Source organism: Lissotriton vulgaris, chromosome 2_1 (genome assembly GCF_964263255.1).
Source record: "Lissotriton vulgaris chromosome 2_1, aLisVul1.2, whole genome shotgun sequence".
Classification (NCBI taxonomy): domain Eukaryota; kingdom Metazoa; phylum Chordata; class Amphibia; order Caudata; family Salamandridae; genus Lissotriton; species Lissotriton vulgaris.
Window position 1 is genome coordinate 1,859,721,051 of NC_141687.1, and position 22,710 is coordinate 1,859,743,760.

Genomic DNA, 22,710 nt, shown 5'->3' on the forward strand with positions numbered 1-22,710 from the left:
ATGGACCCATAAATAAAGAAATAACTACATGAATATTTACTTGTCTTGGGCCTTGCTTTTGTAAAATTTGATATGAAATAAAGATTTGTGACAGAACATTGATTTGTTACCCTGTAGCATAAGCAGAGTTATATGGGAGGGCTTAATCATTTCCCTCAAAGCTCTATCCTTAGTGGAGCTCTGGAGTGGTGTCTAAAAACAGGGATGATGGTAGGGCAGACTACTACCCCGTCATCACAGCTGGTATTATGATGAATTTGAGCTATAGAAACAAACCCATCTTTTGGGATGCAATCACCTTGAGAGCAAACAGGACAAGGAAGTAGCAGTAGGTAAGGTGAACATGGTGGGAGAGGATGCAAATGGTTATATAAGAGAGAGACAGAACCTTTCATGAGGAAACACAGGTAGGTGGAATAACATGGAAAATAGGAAATTAGAGTTTTTTTCTTTACAGCTTACTGTGTTTTTAACATCAAGGTCCACACCAACTTCCACAATCTTCTGTAAGACTTGAATATGTCCATTCTTGGCAGCTAGGTGAAGCGCTGTGTTGTCCTCCTTTATATAAAAGACATTGTGAAACCTTGACATGAATGAGAATCAGCACAATAGCCTAACACCAACAAGTTACTTAAGAATTCAATTGTAAAACATTGCACTTGGTTAAACAGATGCCTGACTTTCCTTTCAGGAGGTTAAAATTATAATCAGAAAAGGTTGAGATGATGCGGTATCTGCAGAGATACCTCCATAGTTTAATAATTGAATGTTGTTCCAGATATGTGTTACAAGTCTAAAGTGTGCACACGTTATTCCACATATCAAGAAAAACTGATTTGTCTATTTATATTTTCAGAAATGGAATTTGTCCCATCTTCAACACCATCCCAGAAAGAGGTTCACCTCTGAAGATACCAGAAACACTCAGATGTATAAAGCAACCTGCTTTTAATATTTCAGAACATTTAGGGGTAATAGTGGAATGTACCAGCAGTATGCCACAACCTAAGTTGTACAACCTGAGACCCCTTGTGTTGTACTTAATCACATACAAACACAGTGTCATTGGATGGCATTACATAAGTACTCAAAACTCCAATATATGTTTTCAACTTTTCACTGGTTCATCCTCGAAAGAAATCTGCAACAATATTGAATCACCTTAAAAAACATTGAACTGCCAACATGTATCTTAGTATGGTCTCTTGTTGCTTCTTCAAGGCAAAGGGAAATGTAAATTGAAAGACCTTTAAACAATTTATATTAATGCTTTCTCTAAAAGTATGCAAGTAAATGATTACTTTGTATTTAAAGATAATTTACCACACCATCATTTGCTTGAAATTGTTAAATTAGGATGGATAACGCAGTGAATACCTACCTTGGTATATTAAATTCTAATGCAATACCTCGCAGTGACCTGTATCCATTAGATAGGTTTCCTATAAATTGTTTCTTTTTTTCTGCCAAAGAAAGAACTCAGATGTTTGAGTACTAAAAATACGTATGCAATATTACCAAACTAGACATTCAGTTAGGGGCAGAGAGAAATAACATTTCTCTTTACAAGCGGACTTGAGTTCTAGTTTGCTGTGGTTTGGGAAACAGGTTTGTAAAATTTTGACTAATTCCTTAGTACTCGATAGGACCAAAGATGAATGTCTGGTATGGGAGAGTGGCAGATGGGTTGCTTTATAATTTACTTGGTATAGAATGAACATTATTTGACCATGCACTTATGTAACAATTTGGAGGCTATGTGATCCCTGCTCGCCATAGTTTTGGAAAGACTGACATTAATGACTATGTGATCACATGGCCTCTCTGAGGAAGTGACATATCAATCATCACTGGCTAGTGCCTTATATGACTAAAAAAGACATACACATGGTGTGTCTCTTTCCTATATGTCCCTGCCTCAAAGTCACTGGCCAAAGATGTGATAGGTTTCGGGGAATCACTTGCCTTAAACATCCCTTTAAAGAAGCAAAGATGCCGTCTGGAAGGGTTTTGAGGGAAGGCATCATTTACATGTAGGTGTACTCTATACTAGTCCACAGAGCCAGTCAGTTGGTCTAGCGTTATGCCCTGGTTCCTGTGAATTGCTTCCTCGAGATTTTTAAAGAGCGTGAGTCAGAGCGTGGAATAACCAATCGTGCGAGTCAGAACCAGGAATGACCAACGAAGGATGAAAAACCTTCACAAAAGAACTGCATTTAGTACAGACTGAAACAGGCTAAATCTGGTGGAAAGGCGGCCTCTGGTGGCATCTCATCTGCTGAATCCAGACTGGAACCTGCTATGGCTCTGGTTTAGCACACATGCCTGACATCCTTAAAATGATACATCTTGCTGAACTCCAAGGCAAGGTAAATGAAGCATCTGGAACTTCCTCCGGAAAACCACATCATTGATAAGAGCACATAGAAAAGAACTCAAACAAGAATAACAAGATCCAAAAGCCCTATGCAGAGCTCAAAGAACTGATTGTGCTTGATGATGAGGATGTACAGCATTCCATATTGCTGCTCCTTCACTTTAGAATTACTGACGTAAGGCTTGGCAGGTTTGAAATATGAGTGTTTCCAGTCTTAGAGGACAGTGACTTCTTAGTCTTCTGGAGCCACCCTAAATGGAATCCTATTGGTTAGGCATATTGGGTGTGAGTATGCAAAGACTAAAAGTTTGAAGTTATCTTAGCTTGTAAGGGAAGCCTATATGCTGCCAGACCTTTGTGGTGGTACACTTAGTGTATGCTAAAAGACGGATCAGTACAATGTACTGCGACTGACAACATTATTCTGAAGAACAGAATTACCTTGAAGTACAAAGTGCAATCCTGGCTAATAACAGTTTCTATTTGCTGAAATCCATTGTTTGAAGGTGGGCTTCTCCAATTGACCCATCAGGCTACACGTCTGTGAAACTATCACCATAGACCCATCCCAACTACCGTTTGAGATCACCAGAACTCTATTCTAGAATTGTTCCTAGAATTATTGTACAGAACGTGTATTGGGAGAGTAGAGTAATTTCCAGTTTCTTAAGCAGTAAGTTTCTGACACCAGTAAAATGTGTGCATTTTGGTTATATTTCAGTTTGCTTGCTGTAGGCTGGTCTGCAGAGATTTACTGGGAAGCACAGGAATTATATAGGGAAAAATACATCTTTGTTACTTTTTAATCTGTGGTTGGAGCAAAAGGTTAGAATCCAAGATCACACTAAGATTCCTTACTTGTGTAGGACTGTTACAGAACACTCCAATTTCTTCAGGCCAGACTGTGGTGGTGTCATAATTTTGCCATGTGTCGAGGTGAGGATTTCTGTTTTTGTAGTTTGCTGGGCCAGCTTCATCAACTTTTGTTTTCCGAGTACAGGCTCAATGTTAGTTCATTGGGAAATTGTGCAGATGAGAGGGATGAATTAATGATCGCCCCTGTACGAGTGATGTCAGGCGAGGCAAAGAGTATGTTTTGAATAGGGAGATGGAGATGTATTTGTGGAGTTCTGTAGTTTCTGTTTGGGTATGTACAAAGAACATACAGAGTCCTGATTGAGTAGTTTTGTAACTAGACGTATAGATTAAGGAGGTTTCACTGATCTCGAATGAAAAGGAGACATCACGTTATTAGCTTTTTCAATTAAATAACCGACTAAGGAGGTGTAGGGCTCTTGAAATACTTCTTGTGGTTTGAGCGATAGTCCTAGTTTTAGAATTAGGAGATCATTTTGGAGTAATACTTGGTTTGATATGAAGCACTCAGTTATTTATCTTCATGTTTAACCCCTTAAGCGCTGCCGTCGGCCAACGGTCGTCGCGAGCACTACCTTGCCAGTGCTGCGCACGACCGTTGGCCGACGGGCCAGCGCTCATTATTCGAACGTTCAGCACTAGGTGCTGAACGTTCGACGCAGCAAAGGGGTTAAAACACCACATCCTCAGTTCTTCAATAACAGTTGACAAATACCAATTGTTTGTGGTTCCTTTCGGACCATTCACGGTACCACTAAGTCACACAAAGTTTCTAGGACTTTCTGCACATCTTGTGTTAAATAGTGGAAGGTATCTGTACCTGGATGTCTGAGGGATTCATACATCCAACTTTCAATCACACTGACTTAGTGTTTTCCCAGTGTGAAGAGCACAGATTACTGAAAGACCTGGAGAATATAGCACCCACTTGAGCTCTTCGATGTGAAGATTGCACATCTGTGAAATAGCATATCAAGCAGATTCAAGTATCAATACCATATCTTCGCAAAATGAATAAAACATACATCACTGCTGAAGGATCAGTTTTACAAATCTTTCCAATCAATGTCCTCATCACTAATGGAATCCTATCTTAAGGACCCTCAGTCAGTTGTTTCTGCCTTTGGTCTGAATATGTAGAGCTTTAGCTGCAACATATTTACTAATTCCAAGGCCACACCACCAGGAGCTTGACTTCTGGAGGAGGGCAGCTCAGACTGTGGTTCCATGGTTATATGGACTTGTGGTGACCTGACTTTGAGAAACCTTTTAACTACAGACATTAAGTTCATCTGATCATAAAGCTTTTGATTTCACTGTAGTAGTATCCACATCATGCAAATTCATGCGAAACACTACGCTGCTGCTAACAAAACAATTAGGACTAGTTAGAGATCTGTGAGAGGTCTAGGGAATATAATCAAACAATTTCACATGCGCTTGGCATGACTGCCGCCACTCCAAATTGCCACGGATGTAAGTGTGCCAGAATCCTGCAGTGTGGCGAGGTCAGAAGTAGGGAGGTGGTATCTGGATGGCAGATATTCAAGACTTACTTGACACAAGGTAGTAAGGGGCTACATCATATGAGATGGGATGATTAAACCTTTTCATTTGGGGTCCCCTTTTGGGTGCAGTGGATGACTATATCACAGGGAGGCTGCCTCTCTTTTTTATCTCCTTCTCTTCAAATCGTTTTTATTGGTATTTTGTATAACCAGTGGGCAATAAAACTTAAAACAGCAGTCAAGTATGGCGGATTCAAGGATATAGGTAACAGCAGTTAGGTGGGCAGTATGAGACTTCAGAGTATAATGGCTCAGTGCGTCAAACTTTGAAAACAGTAAGAGTGAACAATGGCTAAACCAAGGGGGAAGGAGCCGGAGTGTAATGCTGATGATATTATACGGGAGATTTAACGAACAGTAGGATGCATGATAGGATGACCATCGAGGGGCAAGGTGGTGTGCTGAATGGGAGAGGGGTAGCTGTTCTTAAAGGAGAGAGGTGATGCAGTCTCAGAGAAGGAGGAATAGAGTTCAGGATGAGAAACTGCCATTATAAGGTACATCAGTCAGCATGGACACCAGCATATCCCTATCAACGGGAGTCAGCATTGGCCTCTAGGCTCTTCTATGAAGGGCCACACTCTTAGCCGCCACCCACAGTGTGTGCAATCTGCATAATGATGTACTAAGAAGAGGGGGTGTGTGGGGGCTCTTCGTATGGAGGATGATAATATTTTTTGCAAGCACTAGTGCCAAATTAAGCAAATGGGAAGCTAGTCAGTGTTTCTTTGGTCACTTATAAATGCCTAGCGCAACCATCTCCAAGGTGTCTATCCCACGAAGCTTGGTAATTGTCTTGATGCAACTTGTCACTTCAGCCCAATATGTGCGTATGGAGGGGCAATCCTGAAGCATGTGCTTAATGTCAGCTGCTGTAGTTGTGCATCAAGTACAGGAGTGTGAGGGCCCGAGGAATATTCTGCTTATGTCTTCGGGCTAGGGGTAAGCCCTATGTAGTAAGTACAATTGTATGAGCTCCAGTCTAGCATTTTGAGAAACTTTTTCTGGTATTCTAAAGCCCTAACCTATTCCCTATTATGGCGGGCCCTACTAAATTAGTTTCATCAGGCATCTAGCTGGTTCGTAATGAGATCTGTGTGTGGGTAAGCAGGGCTTTATTGAGCCAAGTGATGAGTTTTCCACCAGAGCCCTAAGTATGCAGAGACCTCATCAGCTTGAGTATATGTGCTTTCCTATCTTGGAAAAGATCGCCCAGAGTTGTTAATCTGGCCCAAGCTCATGGTTCTGAGTGTGCCACAGATTTGGGTAAGCCCAGTTGGTATGTCAAGGGCATAGGTGATAATAGATATGGTAATCAATATGCCTCCAGACAGGCAACTTAACACCACCAAGAGAAGGCTGAGTTAGTTTGTGGGAAGGATCACTCTTCTTGAGGTTGAGAGCCCCAGAACATCAGCAAGGGTGCGGGGTGGTCCAACGGTACACGTCTTGTGAAGGTATCGCCCTGTCAACCAAAGTGCCAGCCGGTGGAGCTGAGCCGCCAAGTAATAATATTGAAAGTTCGGGGTGCCAAACTCACACTGCTCGACCAGGAGGCGCAACTTCTACAGAGCCACACATGGGCGAGACCTTCCAGATAAACACCCATAGGAGCCCATCCAGATCTTGGGACAATTTCCGTGGGAGGGACACCGGAAGATTAGGAAAGTGATATAAGAGGCGAGGCAGCATTACCATTTTGGCCACTGCTATGCGCTCCATTAAAAACAATGGGAGTGTCTGCCCAAATGCTATTTGTGTGCCGAGGGAGTTAACGGCCAAGGTTAGGTTTCCATCCAGGTCAGAACAGAAAATATGGATGCCTATGTATCAGATAGACTTGCTCACAGCAAACTAGTTCTTCTCCCAGATTGAACTGCCGGGAGGGGTCCACGAAGATGAATTGGAAAAGGCAAGACTTAGTCTAGCTAACCTGAAGATCTGATACCTTCCCAAACTCTGAAAAGACAGTGATACCAGGATGGTCACGCGCAAGATCTTTGAGGTAAAATAGAACATTGTCTGCATAGAGGGAGATTACGTGGCTTCTGTCTGGAAGGGCGTTCCCGATTATCCCCCTCTGGTGTACCTGGATTACTAGTGGCTCCATAGTCAGAGTAAAAAGGAGGAGGGAGAGAGGGAAGCCCTGCCTAGTGCCCCTGTGCACTAAAATGAGTGCAAATGTTTGCCCCTGGAAATGGATCCGGATCATTGGGTCTGTGTACAGAAGCCAGATCAGCTGAATCGTACGGGCTCCAAACCAAATCGGTCCACGACCAGAAAAATGTAGTCCCAGTGCTGCGTGTCGAATGCTTTTCCAAGTCAATTACACAGGCAGCAGTCATAGTTCAATAGGGATATACTGCCTCCATGATACTATACAGCAGACGGATATTTAGGTAAGTGTTCCTACTGGGGACTAAGTAATTTTGAGCATGGACAATTGTAAGAGCACTTGTTGGAATTAGGTAGCCAGGATTTTACTGAGGATCTCGTAATACATGTTCATGATAGCTAGGAGATGAAAAGAGGCAGGACCGGTGGGGTCAAGCCCTGGCTTCAATATTGTGGTCAGTGTGGCCTCCTCAAAAGTAGCAGGAAGGCAGGCAGCCTACAAGGCCACATTATATATCCTAACTAGTTTAGGTGCTAGCAAGGGGTCAAATACTATGAAGTATTAGGCCAAGAGGCCGACTATGCCCTATGATTTGCCAGTGGCAAGTTCAGCAATCACTTCACTAACATCTGGGACCATGATAGGGGCATCAATCTCACAGTGGTAATTCGGCGACAGCTGGCGAAAGGGAGTCATGTCAAGAAAGGAAGCCATCACATATGGGGTGTAGGCGTGGGCGGAAAATCCGTTCCGCTCGCGGATTTTGCGGATTTTCGGGAAATCCGCAATCCGCGAGATTTGCGAATTTCCTGCAAAATCCGCAAATCCGCGAGCAGCGGATTTTGCTCGCACTGCTCGCACTGTTCGCGTGAGTTCGCGCCCCGCGAATAAGTGCAAAATTGCAGAAATACGATCTTAGCAAAACTGAAAGTAACTACTTACCAGGTTCAAAAGTTCAGGCTCATCATTAGTAGCCATTTCCTGGAGTGCTTCCTGAGGGGCCCCTCCAGAGTTCAGTTGCCAGTTGAAACTATTATGTGACCCTGCTCTGAACCTCAGAATAGTTACACATATGCCACAAAGGTCCTGAATTACAGCTAAGGGAGACAAGCAGGAGCCAGGCTGGAAGTTAAAATCCATTAATCAGCCCCTAATTCATTATTGTCAGTTGGGGCAGGGCAGGTGTTGTAACTAATTTTGCAACAATGAAAGCACTTAGCAAGTGCAAAAGATCACTAATCAGGGCGCACTAAGGAAGCAGGTGCCAGCTAAAAAAATATTCTGTGACACATGAATCAGCCCCAAATTAATTCAGGTCACTTGAGGCAGGGAAGGTGTGCTTTGCCGAAAATAATGTACACTGGACAACCAGAGGGTGTGGTGATGAAACAGAGGGTGGCATGGGTGGGCCAGAGGGTGGCATGAGTAGTCAGAGAGTGGCAGTGGTGACAGAGAGTGGCAGTGATGAAGAAGAGTGTCCCAAACAGGCTGGACACGTAGAAACAACAAGTTCGCGAAACTTGCGACCCGACAGGTAAGTTCGCAATTTGCGAAAGTGTACAAAACCCTCGCGAACTGGCAGAAACACGGGCGAACACAAAAAAAAAAAAATCTGCAAATTCGCGGGAATTCGCGGATTTTGCGGATTGCGAATCCGCAAATCCGCAAAATTCGCGAACGCGAGATCCGCAAAATTCGCTCATGCCTAACATTGGGGTGGTAGCTGGTGGTGAGTTGCAGAGATCCCAGTAATAACGGTAAAAAGTCTGTAGGATGCACCTTGTCTGCATTTCAGAGCACTGCCACCTGAGTTTGTACTGACTTATTATTAAGTAACCATGTCAATAGGCGGCCAGATTTATCCCTCTCAGAATGCATATGGGCTGAATAGGCTGTGTAATCTGGACAGTCCTGAAGCATCAGGGTAGACTGCTCATCTCTCCCTTTCATTGTGCTTCTTTTCAATGTTGTCTAGGTCTCATAATATAGAGTTGCTTCCCTAGACAGTGGTCTGGATACAGCCTCTGAATCATAACTTAAAATGCCTTGTATTCAACAAGAAGGCGTCCCCATGTTCATTTCTAAATTCTCACTGATGCCATCAGCTAGGATATCCTGGAAGGCCGGGTGCTCTAAGGACGTAATTTGCAAACGCCAGGTAGGAGTAGGAGAACCAGCCTTACTCCAGGATAGTGCGAGCAATCGTGGATTATGATCTGACCGCCCCCTACCCAAGTAGTCCGATAAAGCTATAAACATACTTATTGGGATCGAGCAGAAGATTCTATCAAGTCATAGAGATCATAAACCTTAAAGTAGAATGAGTAGAGCCTAATTTTGGGGTTAAGACAGTGTCACACATGGTGTAGGGACCACTGTTGGAGCCACAGAGAGAGTGCATGTGCATTAGAGACCGTTTGGCCCTAGGGAGTGGGAGGTGGGATCTATCTAATGTCACATTGAGGACCCAATTAAAGTTCCCTCTATCAAACGAAATGTGTGCTCATTTAGCCAGTTGAGTCGAGGGATGCTCCACGAATTTGGGTTGGTCAGAATTCTGGGCATAAATACTGCCAAGTACTATATGGGAGTCATCAAGTAGGGCCTTCAGGGTCAATACCCTCAGATAGGGTTAGAGTAATGCGGCACTCTTGCATCAGTGTGTTGTGGACTCTTTTGTGTTTCAAATATGAGTGGATTTTAACCGTTTGGTTGGGGTGTGCAACTCTGACCCTGGTCATGATGAAAGCCGAAAGACCATCCCAAATGGGGGTAAGATCCCACACCTCCGCAGAGTATATAGGATATGTAGTGCAGATAAGACCTGTAACCACCATTACTCTCCAGCTCAGTAAGAACAAGAATTGAAAACGGATAACATAATTTCAACCACTGTAAATACCAGGGACGAGAATTAAAGTACCCTCCATCCAAACAATTCTGCAAAAGCCTCTTGTAGGTAATGGGTTGTGGGCTCAGAATCAGAACAATGAAAGTTTATGATGGCTCGGCTGTGGCTCCCAGTAATGGGGGATATTTTTGGTTGGTGTACTCAACGCCATTGGGCATCCACTAATAACAAGATAACATACAATAAAGTGTTGGGGGAAGACGTTGGTCCACAAGAGAAGGCAAAGTAGAGTCCGCCACAAGAGATCATCTGCCATCTGCAGGGTGACCTGTGGCAGGGCGTCCATATCACGCAGTAATAGGGGAAGAGTCGTAAACCACTCCAGACCTGTTCAGCAGATAAAGTCACAACTGGAGCAGGGTCATCCCCAGGACGCCTCAGGCTAGTTCGAGGTGGTTGTCCCAACCAGAAAGAACCATAGGCCCCTCTTGTGGGTTCGCCTCGAATCGCAATCCAGTTACTGGCCTATGTACGTTCGGTGGAGAAATAAATAGGTTTATTGATCCATCATGGATCTGACTGGGAAGAGTAAGGCATACTTCTCCCTATCTCCCTTAGTGTTTTCTTTACAGCTTGGAAGGAAGCGCACTGGCGCTGGACCACCAGCATGTAGCCTGGGAATATGAGGATTTGCTGGTTGTCTTTGATAATAGTATCAGGTTGCTGCGCAAATTCAATGATTACCTCCCGATCTTTATAGTGAAGTATTTTAGCCATCACTGGATGCTGAGGGGCACCTGTAGGAGGTCATTGCTTTGGCACCCAGTGGGCCCTCTGAATGGAAAATTAAGATGTTATTTAATGATAGGTAACAGTTCCTTCAGCCAGGTTCTCAAATAGCCTGCGATTTTACCTCACTTGGGGGCAGATGTATCAAGCATTTTTGCATTCGTAAACAGGCTGATTCTTAGATTCTGCCAGTTTGCCAACACAAAAATTGCTTTTCTGATGCAGCAAACCTAATTTTGAGATTCAGTAACCTGTTACCGAATCCCAAAATGGGTTTGCGATTCGGTATTAGGACGGGGCGTGTTTAGGGCGTCCCTTCCTAATACCGAATCGCATCGGTATGTATGAATGTTTTGTGACCGCATTTGCGATCGCAAAACATTTGCATGTTACCACCTACTTCAAGTAGGTGGTAACCCATTCGCAAATGGGAAGGGGTCCTCAAGGGGCCCTCTTCCCCTTTCTGAATGTTTGTAAAACTATTTTTAAGGGGACCACTGCCTGCTCTTTAAAAAGGAAAAGAAAACTTTCCATTTTTCGTTTTGTAAAGCATCTAGTTTTTCTTTAAGGAAAACAGGCTGCTTTACAACAACAAAAAAGATTGCTTTATTTAAAAGCAATCATAGACATGGTGGTCTGCTGATCTAAGCAAGCCACCATCACTGTGATTTTTACGAATCCTAGGGGTCGCAAATTGCGACCTATTTCATCAATATTCATGAGGTAGGTCATTTGCAACCCCCTAGGAATCGCAAAAGGTGTACTATTCACCTTTATACATGGCATTTTGCGATTCCCTAACTGTGACTCCTTGTGATTCGCAATTATGGAATCGCAAATAACTATCTTGATACATCTAGCCCAGAGTCTTCCAATGCAAAAACAACAGTTGATGGACAGAATGCAGAACAATGTCATACATTTACCCCAGTACAGAGTTCTGGGCCTAAATCCATCGTTTTTTGCTCACCATGCCATTCAAGTTTGAACCCAGCCATATGCAAATCAATCTTGACACTGTGCCTCATGGGAACAGTCCAGCCCGAACTGCCAGGTCAGGTCCTCCCTAGACTGGAAACAAGCATCCTATGACCGGTTTCGGGGTTTCACCCCTCTTCAGCCAGGATAGTTTGATTCCAGTGGCATGGAGAGCACAGGACTTCTAAGGCAGACACAAAATGCAGGTGTTGCTGTGACAGGAGCGACCCACCGTGTTGTCAGCTCTGCTCTCAAGGAAGCGGTTCCTTTCAGTTAGATTGCTTACATGCCACTGGAGGTCCACTGACTGAGGTTGCAGTTCAACCATCAGCTTCTCTGAATTTGTGACCCATTCTGCCAGCCTCCTATGGTCATCCCAAAAGTACATGGCATCACCTTGTCCAGCGAAGCATGTGATCGCCTGTAGGATGGAATCTAGTTTTTTGGGATCCCACATGAAAGTGCCAAGCAGGGCCACGTCCTCTGGCAGCCGCAGAGATAAAGGGATAGTCCTGGCCAATTTCAAGTGGCCCATCACAGGGATGACTGTGGACCGAAGGGCAGCTCCCAGTCAGATCCCAACAGCGGCCCCCAACTCAGGGGAGGGAATGGAGCACAAGGTGAAGTCCAAATCAGTGGAGGACGCTCCAACGGGATGGCCAAAGCCCGCCTCAAGGTTCAGTCAGAGCGGGTGTATCATGTCAGGAGCAAGGATATGCCGAAAGTATTTAGTCTGGCAGAAGTGAGCTTCAGGTTCCACAAAATGGGGTAGCCTGCAGTGTCCCTAGCAGGGAGATTTTTAAACTCCGGAGAGGTGAGGGGTATATTATAGGGTCGGGCAGACACCAGGCCCAGGCCCGCTTGCTACAACATTGCCTGCCAATAGGCCCACAAGCGGCACCACACAAGCAGCTCAGCCCCTCGTGATCTCTGATCCTCCTCCGTTGGGCAATGCAAGGCTCCAGTAGACCTGTGCTGGGTGAGGGCCCAGGCACTGGGACGTATGATCTGGAGAAGAGAAGAGGTCAGAGGGGGTGGCCGAGCCCGTCAAATATCCTCAGTCAAGGATGCCTAAAAAGTGGTTGTGCCCCCACTCTCTGGAGTCAAGTTCGACCATAGTAGGGTCTCAGTGGTTTGCTGTCAATATGTAAATCCCCAATCAGGTGCCTTAAGGCCATCCCCTCAACAGGCCATGCTTCTGGTAGCAAAGGGCAGGCCGGCAGAGGTCAGCTGTTCGTCCACGTGTCAGTCATCATCATACACAGCCCAGCACCTGAGGCAGCGTTCCCAGGTGAGGGGCAGCAGCCAGGCTGAGTGGCTACCTTCAGCCGGGAGGCAGGCCTTGCCTCTTAGCTGTAAGGATTCAATCATTTCAGTGGAAGCAGCCCCGTCAAGTGACCTCAGAGTCTGCGGCCTCCATGCATATGCGGCCCAGGCGGCTCCTCGAGCATGGCTGCCAATTTTGCTAATTCTGCTAATTTTGCTCATGTGTGACATTATCGTTTTTCAATAAGCTGATGCTTTATCACGAATGAAAGAAATTGTAATCATGTAATTAGGCAGGTCTTCGAAATGAGCCTCTTTTGTGTGTACTTCAGAACAGCAGGAAGGCACATGGTTGAGGAGAACATGCAGGGCACTAAGTGATTTACATGATGTAACAGGATTGCCCTGGGTATATTTTTAGCACTTTAATAAACTTTCACCATTTTTTTTTCTCGAATAGCAGTATTAAAGTAAGCAAGGAACGCTTGGTTTCGTGCCCAGCTGACAAGCGGCCTCATTAGAAATTAACTACAACTACAAGCCTCGTAATTAACCAACCAAAGCATTCGCTGACAACTTTACAGGCAGGCTATACATTGTAAGTGAGGAAAGTGTATTTTTTTAAATTTAATGTAAACACATGCATTTATTGTAGGTTTTTGTGTTCAACTTCAGTCGTAATTTTAGTACATGAAATAGTCGATCGGAGGAGCCTGGCGAGCAGGAAGTACTTTGAGCTTAGTGCTTCCGACGAGTAATTATAAGCACCCCAGTGCTGCCTACGAGTAACTATAAGCCCCCCTCCCCCCACTCCATAGCACTCTACAATAACCTGCTGCTTACCAGTGCTGCATCATTGCTCGTGGCTACTCTCTGCAAACCCTAGGCCTCGCAAGCTAATTTCTTACCATGAGCTGAATCCGCTGACTGGAAATTGAATGCACACACCGCAACAGTGTGTTCACTCCTTGTGTGTCATTGTCTGGTGACAGAGACGCTTAAGCTTGCTAGGCACGTCCAGGAGCGTTGCCACAAGGGGGTTGGGAGACAGTTGACAGAAGGGAGAACTGTTCCCCAGGAATTATTGGGGGAATGGTGCAGTCCAGAGGACTCTGCTCGTTTGGGCTACAGACCGTAATAGGTCGCAGCCCAAGGTTATTTAACCCGCCAATTTGGGCTGCTCGTCACCATTTTATGGCTAGGTGACACGGTGGCAGCCCAATAGGTAGTATCTCTCTGGTAACATTTTATGGTTTGTTGTTTGGTTATTTCCATTGTGGAAGACAAAGTGCTGCAGGTGCTCCTCTTATGGCGTGAAGCGGGCGCCTGTACTTGGTCGCCATGGTTGCAGCCTCCACTCCAGGTTGTCTGTTGAGGGAGGCCTTGGGCGGGGCGGCAGGCCGTGTTGGCTTGCTCACTGCCTCGAAGGCAAACTGAGAAGGAGCCAAAGGGTAGGACCGTGGGGCTGCTTGCCTGTTCGGAGAGTGGCCTCGCTTGGTTTTGGAGCATTGTGCGAGCGGGGAGAGGATGGGTCCGAACGGCTAGAGTGGTGGACCTCGAAGCTGGGGAACCAGGGTCGAGTCTCTACTGGGGCGCTCAACAAATTTTGTGATTTTGGGCAAATCACTTAATCTCCCTGTGCCACACAAAAAAAATGAATGTGTCTGTCTGTAACTCAACTGGTGCTCATGTAAAGCGCTCAGATACTTTCAAGTCTAGTTTGCACTATATAAAAATAAAAGGGGGGAGACTGGGGGTTGGTGGATTTGGCCCCTCAGCTGGAAGGCGATGGGGATATGGAAGATGCAGGGGGACCCAAATAGGATGGCGCTGTACGGGATCACAAAGCCCTGGGAGATTGGGAGATTGCTAGAGGGAAGGTCAGATCCAGGAGGGCCTGGTTGGTTTCTACACCTATCAAGACCAAAGAGGGGTAGGGGGCAGGCCCAGTGTCTCCTTTGGAAAACAGGACAGGATAGACAGGGCACCTCAGGGGCTCCGGTCTCACTGGCCAAAGGAAGTCAGTTGGGGAGGAGAGGCAGTGGCAGCAAAGAGAGGTCGTGGAGAGCACAGTTGTGAAAATAGGACAGTGGGTAAGATCTCATCCCAGACGGTAAATAGGGGTCCGGCCTCTGCTTTGGTTGCAGTCATGCTAGAGTGGAGTGAAGAGGAATGTTAGGGGGATTATGGAGACAGGGCCCTGCCTAGATTCCCACAGGAGGGGAAGTCGGAAGGGGGTAGGCGCAGGCCTCAGTGGGTGTAGTCCCGCAGGGGGCAAAAGGGGGCGGAAGTTCAGGGTACTTTAGTAAAGTGCCCGGACAGTATGGTGTCTGAAAACGAATGGAGGTTGAATCGCCTGTAACTGGGCTTCAGTAGGGATGTGGGCGCAGGCCAGCAAGGGTTGCAGGTGCAGTTGCAAGATAGAGGCAGTATGAGAGGTAGGGGGTGACTGAGGACATGGGGCTGAAGGTAGTGGCGCTTGGGCCTTGCACTCCGGATCTATGCTCGTCTTTACAGGTGGTACGACAGCATCAGCAGACTGCAGACTCAGGAGAGCACTGGGCAGCTCCACTACCCCGATGTGAAGAGATGGCATGGTGCAGAGAGGTCAACCGGACCTCATCGTTGGAGAAGGCAATGGCTGATGCAAGAAAGACCGGGCAACTTCATCAGAGCCACTCGCAAACAAGCGTAGAGAGTCATTAAGGACACAGAGGTCTCAATGGCCCCAGAAACAGTGTGTCTTGGAAGGCTTATTATGGCCCCTGAGGAAACGGTTGAATGCTATAATATGGCTCAAAGTATGCTGCCACAGCAGGGGAAACGGAGAGTGCAAGCAGGGTGGGAGAGGACGAATGAACAGGTAGACTGCATTGCACTGGACTATGATGAGGATAGTCCTGAGGAAGGAGAGATTGTGGATACTGATGCACCAGTGGAGGTGGAAATGCAGTGGTGGTAGAGTGGGTAGGTCAGGTGGGGGGAAGCAATTAACCAGTTTCCACCTAGTGTTTTACAGGCTTTGGACTAAAGGATGGCCAGATCCACCGAGACAATGTTGTATAATATGAGGGTTCCACTGGCAAGATGGCAGGCTATGGAATAGGGACCAACCTTAAGGCCAGGTAAGAAAACAAGGGTCACGGTAATGGACCCGGTCAAGGTGTAAATCGGGGTAGATGCTGGGCAGGACTGAGAGGAAGAAGGAGTGAGGTTGAGGAAAGGACGATATGTGAAGAATACAGGAGTGAGCAACGAGGATCAGAAGACAAGCAAGAGGGACAGAGGTGGTGCACAGAAGTAGGAAGGGGCACATGAGCAAGAGGGGGCAGGGGGTCTGGAAGAGGGCAGCAAACGGAGACCTACAAGCAGGGAAAGATGCAGGAAAAGGCAACAGTGTTGTTGTGGACGCAAGAAGCGAGGGTCTAAAAGGAAAGGTAGAGAAGCCGACGGGCAAAGAGAGTAAAGAATTGAAAATTGAAAAACTGCCATACATGGGGGTGATAAAACGCTTTTGGGCACACCTCCTGCTGTTTACAACAGAGGACATTTGGAAGGGTCAATACTTTGAGATATTTAAGCTATTACACAGGGAGCTCAGAGCCAGAGAGGGATCTAAAGGCAGAAGGTGCCTATGACAATCGAGAACTGGACAGCAACATTTTTCAATTATGCAAGCATGTACTGCGAAAAATACCCAGAGCAAGGTGTAGCCCTGTTCAAATATATAGATGTCCTATGCAAGGCACCCCAACTGGAGATGGGTGGGAGCAACAGTCAAGGAGCTATGAGGAGTGCAAGGTGCCTTCTGGGATTTTAACAAAGGTATCTGCAAAAATGGGAATTGCACATTCCGTCACAAGTGTTCAATATGCACAGGGAGGCATGCTCTCATACACTATTTTGGCACGGCAGGGTCACAGCAAGGTGGGCCTACAGGGAGACCCTCAGGGAACTGGCATCAGCCACAAGGTGCCACTCATCTTACCGCGGCTTACGGGGTGACATAAGGACTAGTTAATCTTGACAGGATGGAACTTTGGTTGCAGTAATATGTAAATAGGGATGATGCAGTAGTGTTGGGGGGTGGATTTCAATGGGGGTTCAGACTGTGATAGGAGGGCTCGAGAGTGAGGTGATGGGCAGAGAATCTGAAATCGATCAGGAAACACCCACAGGTATTGAGGGAAAAACTACAGAAAGAAATTCTTGAAGGTTGAGTGATGGGTCTGTTTGATGATTGGCCCATGACTGACCTAATAGTGTCCCGAGCAGGGCGGTCCCTAAGACAGAGCAGGGTCAGTTCCAACTCATACAACACTTGTCATGCCTATGTGTAAGTTTTCAAGAGCTCATGATGGATCTGGGAGTCCGCTTTGGCTCAGGAGAAAACAGTCGGCCCACAGACAGTGCTTTCCATTTTAGGGATAGAGCTTGACTCAAGGGCAATGGCGGCACATTTTCCGCGGGAAAAAAGCAAAAGATGCAGTTGTTGAGAGAGGTCATGCTAGAAAAAGCTTAGGTTATTTTATTTATTTTATTTTGAGAGTTTTATATAGCGCTGGCTAGACCCGGAGGTATCAAAGCGCTTTACATAAAGTTCCACAGAAATTACAAAATTACATCAGTTACGCGTTACATCAGCTACTAGAATTCTTACAGAGTACAAGACGAAGTAAATGGAGCTTAGAAGGGTAAGGGGGTATAGATAAATATATGCAACACATTAAAGAGCGTGAAGGGGAGACAAATAGAGCGTATAGTGGGAGAGGAGGAGTGAGAAGGGAGAGGAGAGGTAGACAGTAGGAGAGACAAAGGGAAAATCTGCCCAATGACCGACTGGGTAGGTGACGGCCGAGGAGGGAATCCACAGCCAGTCTCCCCTTTAGCTCTCAAGGTAGCTCCATCGGGCATCAGTCAGATAGCTAGGTCTCTAGGTTACATTAGTTACAATTTACACTAGTTGCTCAAAACATTTAAATAGCATATAAGACGAGATTAATGGCGCGAGGAAAGGTAAGGGGGTAAGGGTAAAAGGGAAACGAGGAGCAACATACAACGGGGAGACGAAAAGGTTTAGGATGTACAGATGCTGTTAGGCCATCTCAATTTTGCATGTGGAGGATTGACAGCAGGCACGTCTTTTGTAGAAGGCTGGAGATGGCAATATCGGGACTGTCTCCAACTCTCATCACGTGTTGTCGGCGGGTATGAGGGAGTATTTGCGCATGTGGTGCTTCTTTTTGGAGACATTTAATGGAGTGCCACTGTACACACCGCAGCAGATTGAGTGGGACATTCAGATTTTCTCTGATGCTGCAGGTGGAGTTGGTTTTGTATTGTATTGGCAAGGAAGATGGTGCGCTGAAGAATGGCCAGAGATATAGAATGTTGGGCGGGTGAAGTACTGCCTTTCTTGAATTGTTTTCACTGGTTGTGACTGTTTCTATCTGGGTAAGGAGCTAGCCTGCAAGAAGGTTTTGTTTCAGGTTCATAACATGGCAGTGGTGCAGATAGTGAACAGGCAGTCATCCAGGGAGGCCTAGATATTGAAGTTACTGAGGGTGTTTGTGCTTGAATGCTTGAGACATGACACTGTTCAGAGTAAAACATGTAACAGGGGTGGACAAGATATTGTGGATGCTTTGTCTTTTTTACAGTGAGAGAGATGCCATGTGCTGGCCAGCCAGGCGGACAGGGACAAGACACCTATTCCTAAAGACCTATACAAAGTAGGAGACAGAGGCTTTTCCAGCTGGTGGTACGGTCACTGGCAGAGTCTACCAGGAAAACATATGCAACAGTTTATATTGTCATTGACAGAGAAGGGGCTGCCCTGTGTCATAATCACAAGGAAGTTGGCAGATATTGAATTTACAGGAAAGTTACTCAGTCAGTGGGGAACTGGGGAAGTGGATGTTGGAAAGTTGGTCCAGAGATCAGGGCCTTGGGAGGACAACTAGGAGACCTCTAGGTTGGAAGTTTTTTTTAGAGGTGATACTAATTCTGCCAGACATGTGCAGCAGAGAAGGGGAAGCAATGCTCTTCTTTTCCATAATGCTTTGGATGTTCTTTGAAGCATTTAGGGTGACAGAATTGTTGTGTGGGGAAGTGTGGGCGGGGCCTTTTCTGGGAAGAAACAGTGGTGCAAGAAAATATGGTTCTGGTCCAGCTGTGTCACCCAAAGACAGATCAGAGGTCACTCGGACAGACACTGGTATTGAAGGCTTATCCGGTGGTAGACTTGTGCCAGTTAGATGGGGGGAGAAGTTGCGAGCGGGCAGGTCCTCCCTACACGGAGAAATGTTCAGGCATAGGAATGGGAAGCAACAGACCGCTTTTTAGCTAATGCATTGAGGAAAGTCTTTTCCCTTCTTGGCATGCCAGCTAGGTAGTACGGTATGTTCTCTTTCCATATTGCAGTGGCTACAGAGGCAGGCAGATGGGGCTTATCCCTGGAGCAGATTATGAGGCTGGGGCAGTGGTCATCAGACTGCTTTAAAAAATATGTGCAGTTGGACGGGGGGATTGTTGATGAATAGACTATGTTCTTTCCCTTACTGCTGCCAGTCTTTTCAGGTTTGGTTGTGGCCCCGGAGGCTGTCAGCTGGTCCGTGTAGATTGTGGGGCACTTCTTCGTGTGGGCCAACCAGGAAGATTAGACTAGTCCGGTAGTAGTCTGGGTTTGAATCCCCAGCTATTGTCTGTGTGTGGTCCATACTACATAAAAGGGAATGACTGAACAGGATTCGTTCAGGAAAGCATTGTCCGAATGTTTTGCTGGTGCATTTAGGGGAGAAAGACTTGGTGGTGGTGAAGGGTGTGGCGCTGCTGCGCAAAATGCAAAGAGACATGAGGGCGGTCAAAGAATGTGGTCCGGCTGTTTTCTGTTATGAACAGCATTTATTCCATGAGGGAATTGAGTAGGATCTTGAAGCCGGCAGCGATCGATAAGGCCAGGCGAAAGGTGTATGGAGAAATGAGAGGATTTTGTAGGGCAGAAGGTTTTGACGGAGCCGAACACCCTGAGATGAGATATGATAGAATAGAGTTCTTTGGGGATGATGTTTCTTGCTTTGGTATGGAGTTGTAAACGAAGGACCTTATAGCTAGGACTTTGAAGGGGCAGCAGTGATTGGCAAGAGGTTTGGAGGAAGGGCAGAAAACCGAGGTTAGAGCATTTTCCTGGTGGCGGTTGGCATGGGTTTAGAATGATAATGTTATTGTTGTTGCCAATGGCAACCCAGGCTGAAAGGGAGGATGTGAACAAGTCACACCGGAACAAGGCAGGAAGGTAAAGGTTAAGTTATGGGAAATTAAGTTTAATAGATGTTGACAGATCTACTGATAAGCGGTAGAGGAACTTAAAAGGTCATAATGGAAGAAATGCAGAATGTTATGAGGTAGATACTTGCTGGTTACGTATGTGGGGGCTGAACACTTAGGGGTGGGTGTGGGAAATTAGGTGATGAACTCTGTAGAGTGAGGTTTAGTTTTGTAAGGTGGAATGCCCAGAAATTTTTGTAATGTGCACCTGTTTAAAAAAACTGCTTTTTTCACACTTAACAAAGTGTTAGTGGTCTGTGCTGCACCCCTCTCACCTGATGTCCTGGCACATAGCAATGAGGAGTGTCTCGAAATTGAAGGGGCACATGTACTCTCTACAACTGGCTGCCAGAGGCGGCTCTAGTAAACAGACTACAAATGAGAGGCATTCACAAGACTAAGGGGAGTTTCACATTCTCTTTACCACATAAAAGAACTTGAAAATGTGCTACCCTTACTCGAGATACATGGCACTTGGCAGGGCTGAGTTAAGGCTGCAGAGGGATCCACCTCAGAGGCAGCATGAAGCCAGGGGCCTCCACAGTACAGTGTCTGAGATTGCTCCATGAGGCCCAGTCGCAGGAGCAGTCAGGGGTGTTTAATCTTTGCCAGCTTCTGCACCGTGCTGAAGCCCCTTCGGATGAGTGCTGATGTACCCGATGGAGGAGATTAGAAGAGGATTAGGGAGCATAGGAGCAATACGCCCGCCGTGTTAGCTGTTCTGGTAATGCCACCTGCAGGCTTCCTCTTTTCTTCAGTTTACATTCTCTGTCTTTCTCTGCTCAATACATGTCTGCCTTCATTGCCCTGCTGGTCTTTTCTATGTTGTGCTAGTAATCTACAGTCTTGTAATATCCTTGTATTGCATTGGTCTATGGCATGTGCCAGTATTGTATTGCCCTGGGTTACTGTTACTATGCTATGATGCAGCCAGGTCTGGACTTGATGGTTCTGGAATGTGAAGAGGAAGAAGAAGAGGAAGAACACGGTTGGCAGCTGAACTATGGATGCTCCTGGGAGCTGTTCCTGATATCTGAAATGAAGAAGATATACAATTTAAAAGGGTTCCTTCTTAAATATGGCGACGAGGATGGGATCTGATTACATCTATGTGGTGTCTTGGTCGTAATGTATTCTCCGGTTTCAATAGTGTTGGAAGATGCACTACTACCACACTCCAGAACGTAGAGTTAGTAGTCAGTTATTGTACGAAGCCTGACAGGATAAGGTGTACCTGTTTGCTATCCATTAAACTTATACTTATACGAATATATGGATACTCGTTCTTTACGTTTTGGCGACAGAGGTCAGGATTTGTTCGTAGCAAGCAGGAAGATCTAAGAACCTATGCAAGAATTTTTTTTTTACTCATTTCCTGGATTTTAAAAAAAAAGCTTCGTATTATTGAGCATTGGAAATTCTTCTGGTAACATTTGCGTACTGGGAGTACTAATAGCTTGACTTGTTCGTGTTTAAAAAAAAGAATTGACTATTTGAAAAATACTCGGGATACAACGTGTGGAATTCACAATGTACTTAATCTTAACGTAGTGAAGGTGTTCTACATACTGAGTGGATGTTGGAATTTCAATACTGTGGATGATATTTAAATTCATAATGTAATCGTTCCTTAGAGCTAACTCGGAACACCGATTGCAAGAATATTTGCTGAAACATTTGAAAGTGTATTTGATTGGCACAAGGTTTATATTACTTTCCTCTTCGACGTTGCTATCTTGGTTGGAGATCTTGTGATTCTACTATGGCCAATTCAAGTTACAATTAAAACTTAGATAACTTGATCAAGAGCAACGGTACCTTGGTGCATTCTTCAAATGTGGTGAGCGTTCTGGAGCGAGAGACATGCTCATGCTGTGAAGCTGTCCATTCTTCCTGTCACGAGTCTCTATGACGAGTTCCACCGAACATTGAAGACGACGCGAATTCACCCCACGTTATGCTCCACGTCCTCACGTGATAAAGGTCACGCTACGTGACTCCTTTTTGTTTATTTCGTCAATTTCACTACACTTTCGTCGATTCATCCACGAGTGCTCTGTGTTTCAGATTTCCTTGGTAAGTACTAGTTCACTAAGACACGGAAGGTACTGTTCTAAATTTTTCCTTGTGAAGTACTGAAAACTGAAGAAAGTAATTGAAAGATTTTATTCTGCGGTGATGTGCACACCATTGTTGCATGTTACATCGAAGGGATTTCGGTGACAGGCACACCTTACAGTTCTACTTATAGATCTACGTATTGTGGAATTGTTCTTATTTCCTTGTATTAAGAATATTTCATTTTTTTTTATTATTATACTTTCACTCGTTGTTGTTAGTAGTGTACATCTCTAATACAAACATTCTATTTATAGGTTGGTTTAAAAAAAAAAGTTACATTTGTGATCAAAATGGCATCTCAGGGAGGGTTGAATACTCCTGTTCCATTTTTACCCCGGCCTGGTGAGCCATCAATTAAATGGTCTGATTGGGAAGTGTATTTTTTAAATTATATTGAAGCTTTAAAAGAAGAACAGGATGATGCATTTTCACAAAATAG

General features: G+C 45.4%; 1 protein-coding gene across 2 annotated transcripts in view; it reads right to left on the reverse strand.

Annotated features, from left to right (window-relative positions):
- ANKDD1A (ankyrin repeat and death domain containing 1A) overlaps window positions 1-22,710 on the reverse strand; it is a 392,066-nt gene that overhangs the window by 110,344 nt on the left and 259,012 nt on the right. For both annotated transcript variants that reach the window (XM_086958048.1, XM_086958049.1), the window contains exon 7: window positions 463-561. In XM_086958048.1, the coding sequence (XP_086814174.1) occupies window positions 463-561 (99 nt within the window). The remainder of the gene's footprint in view (window positions 1-462; window positions 562-22,710) is intronic.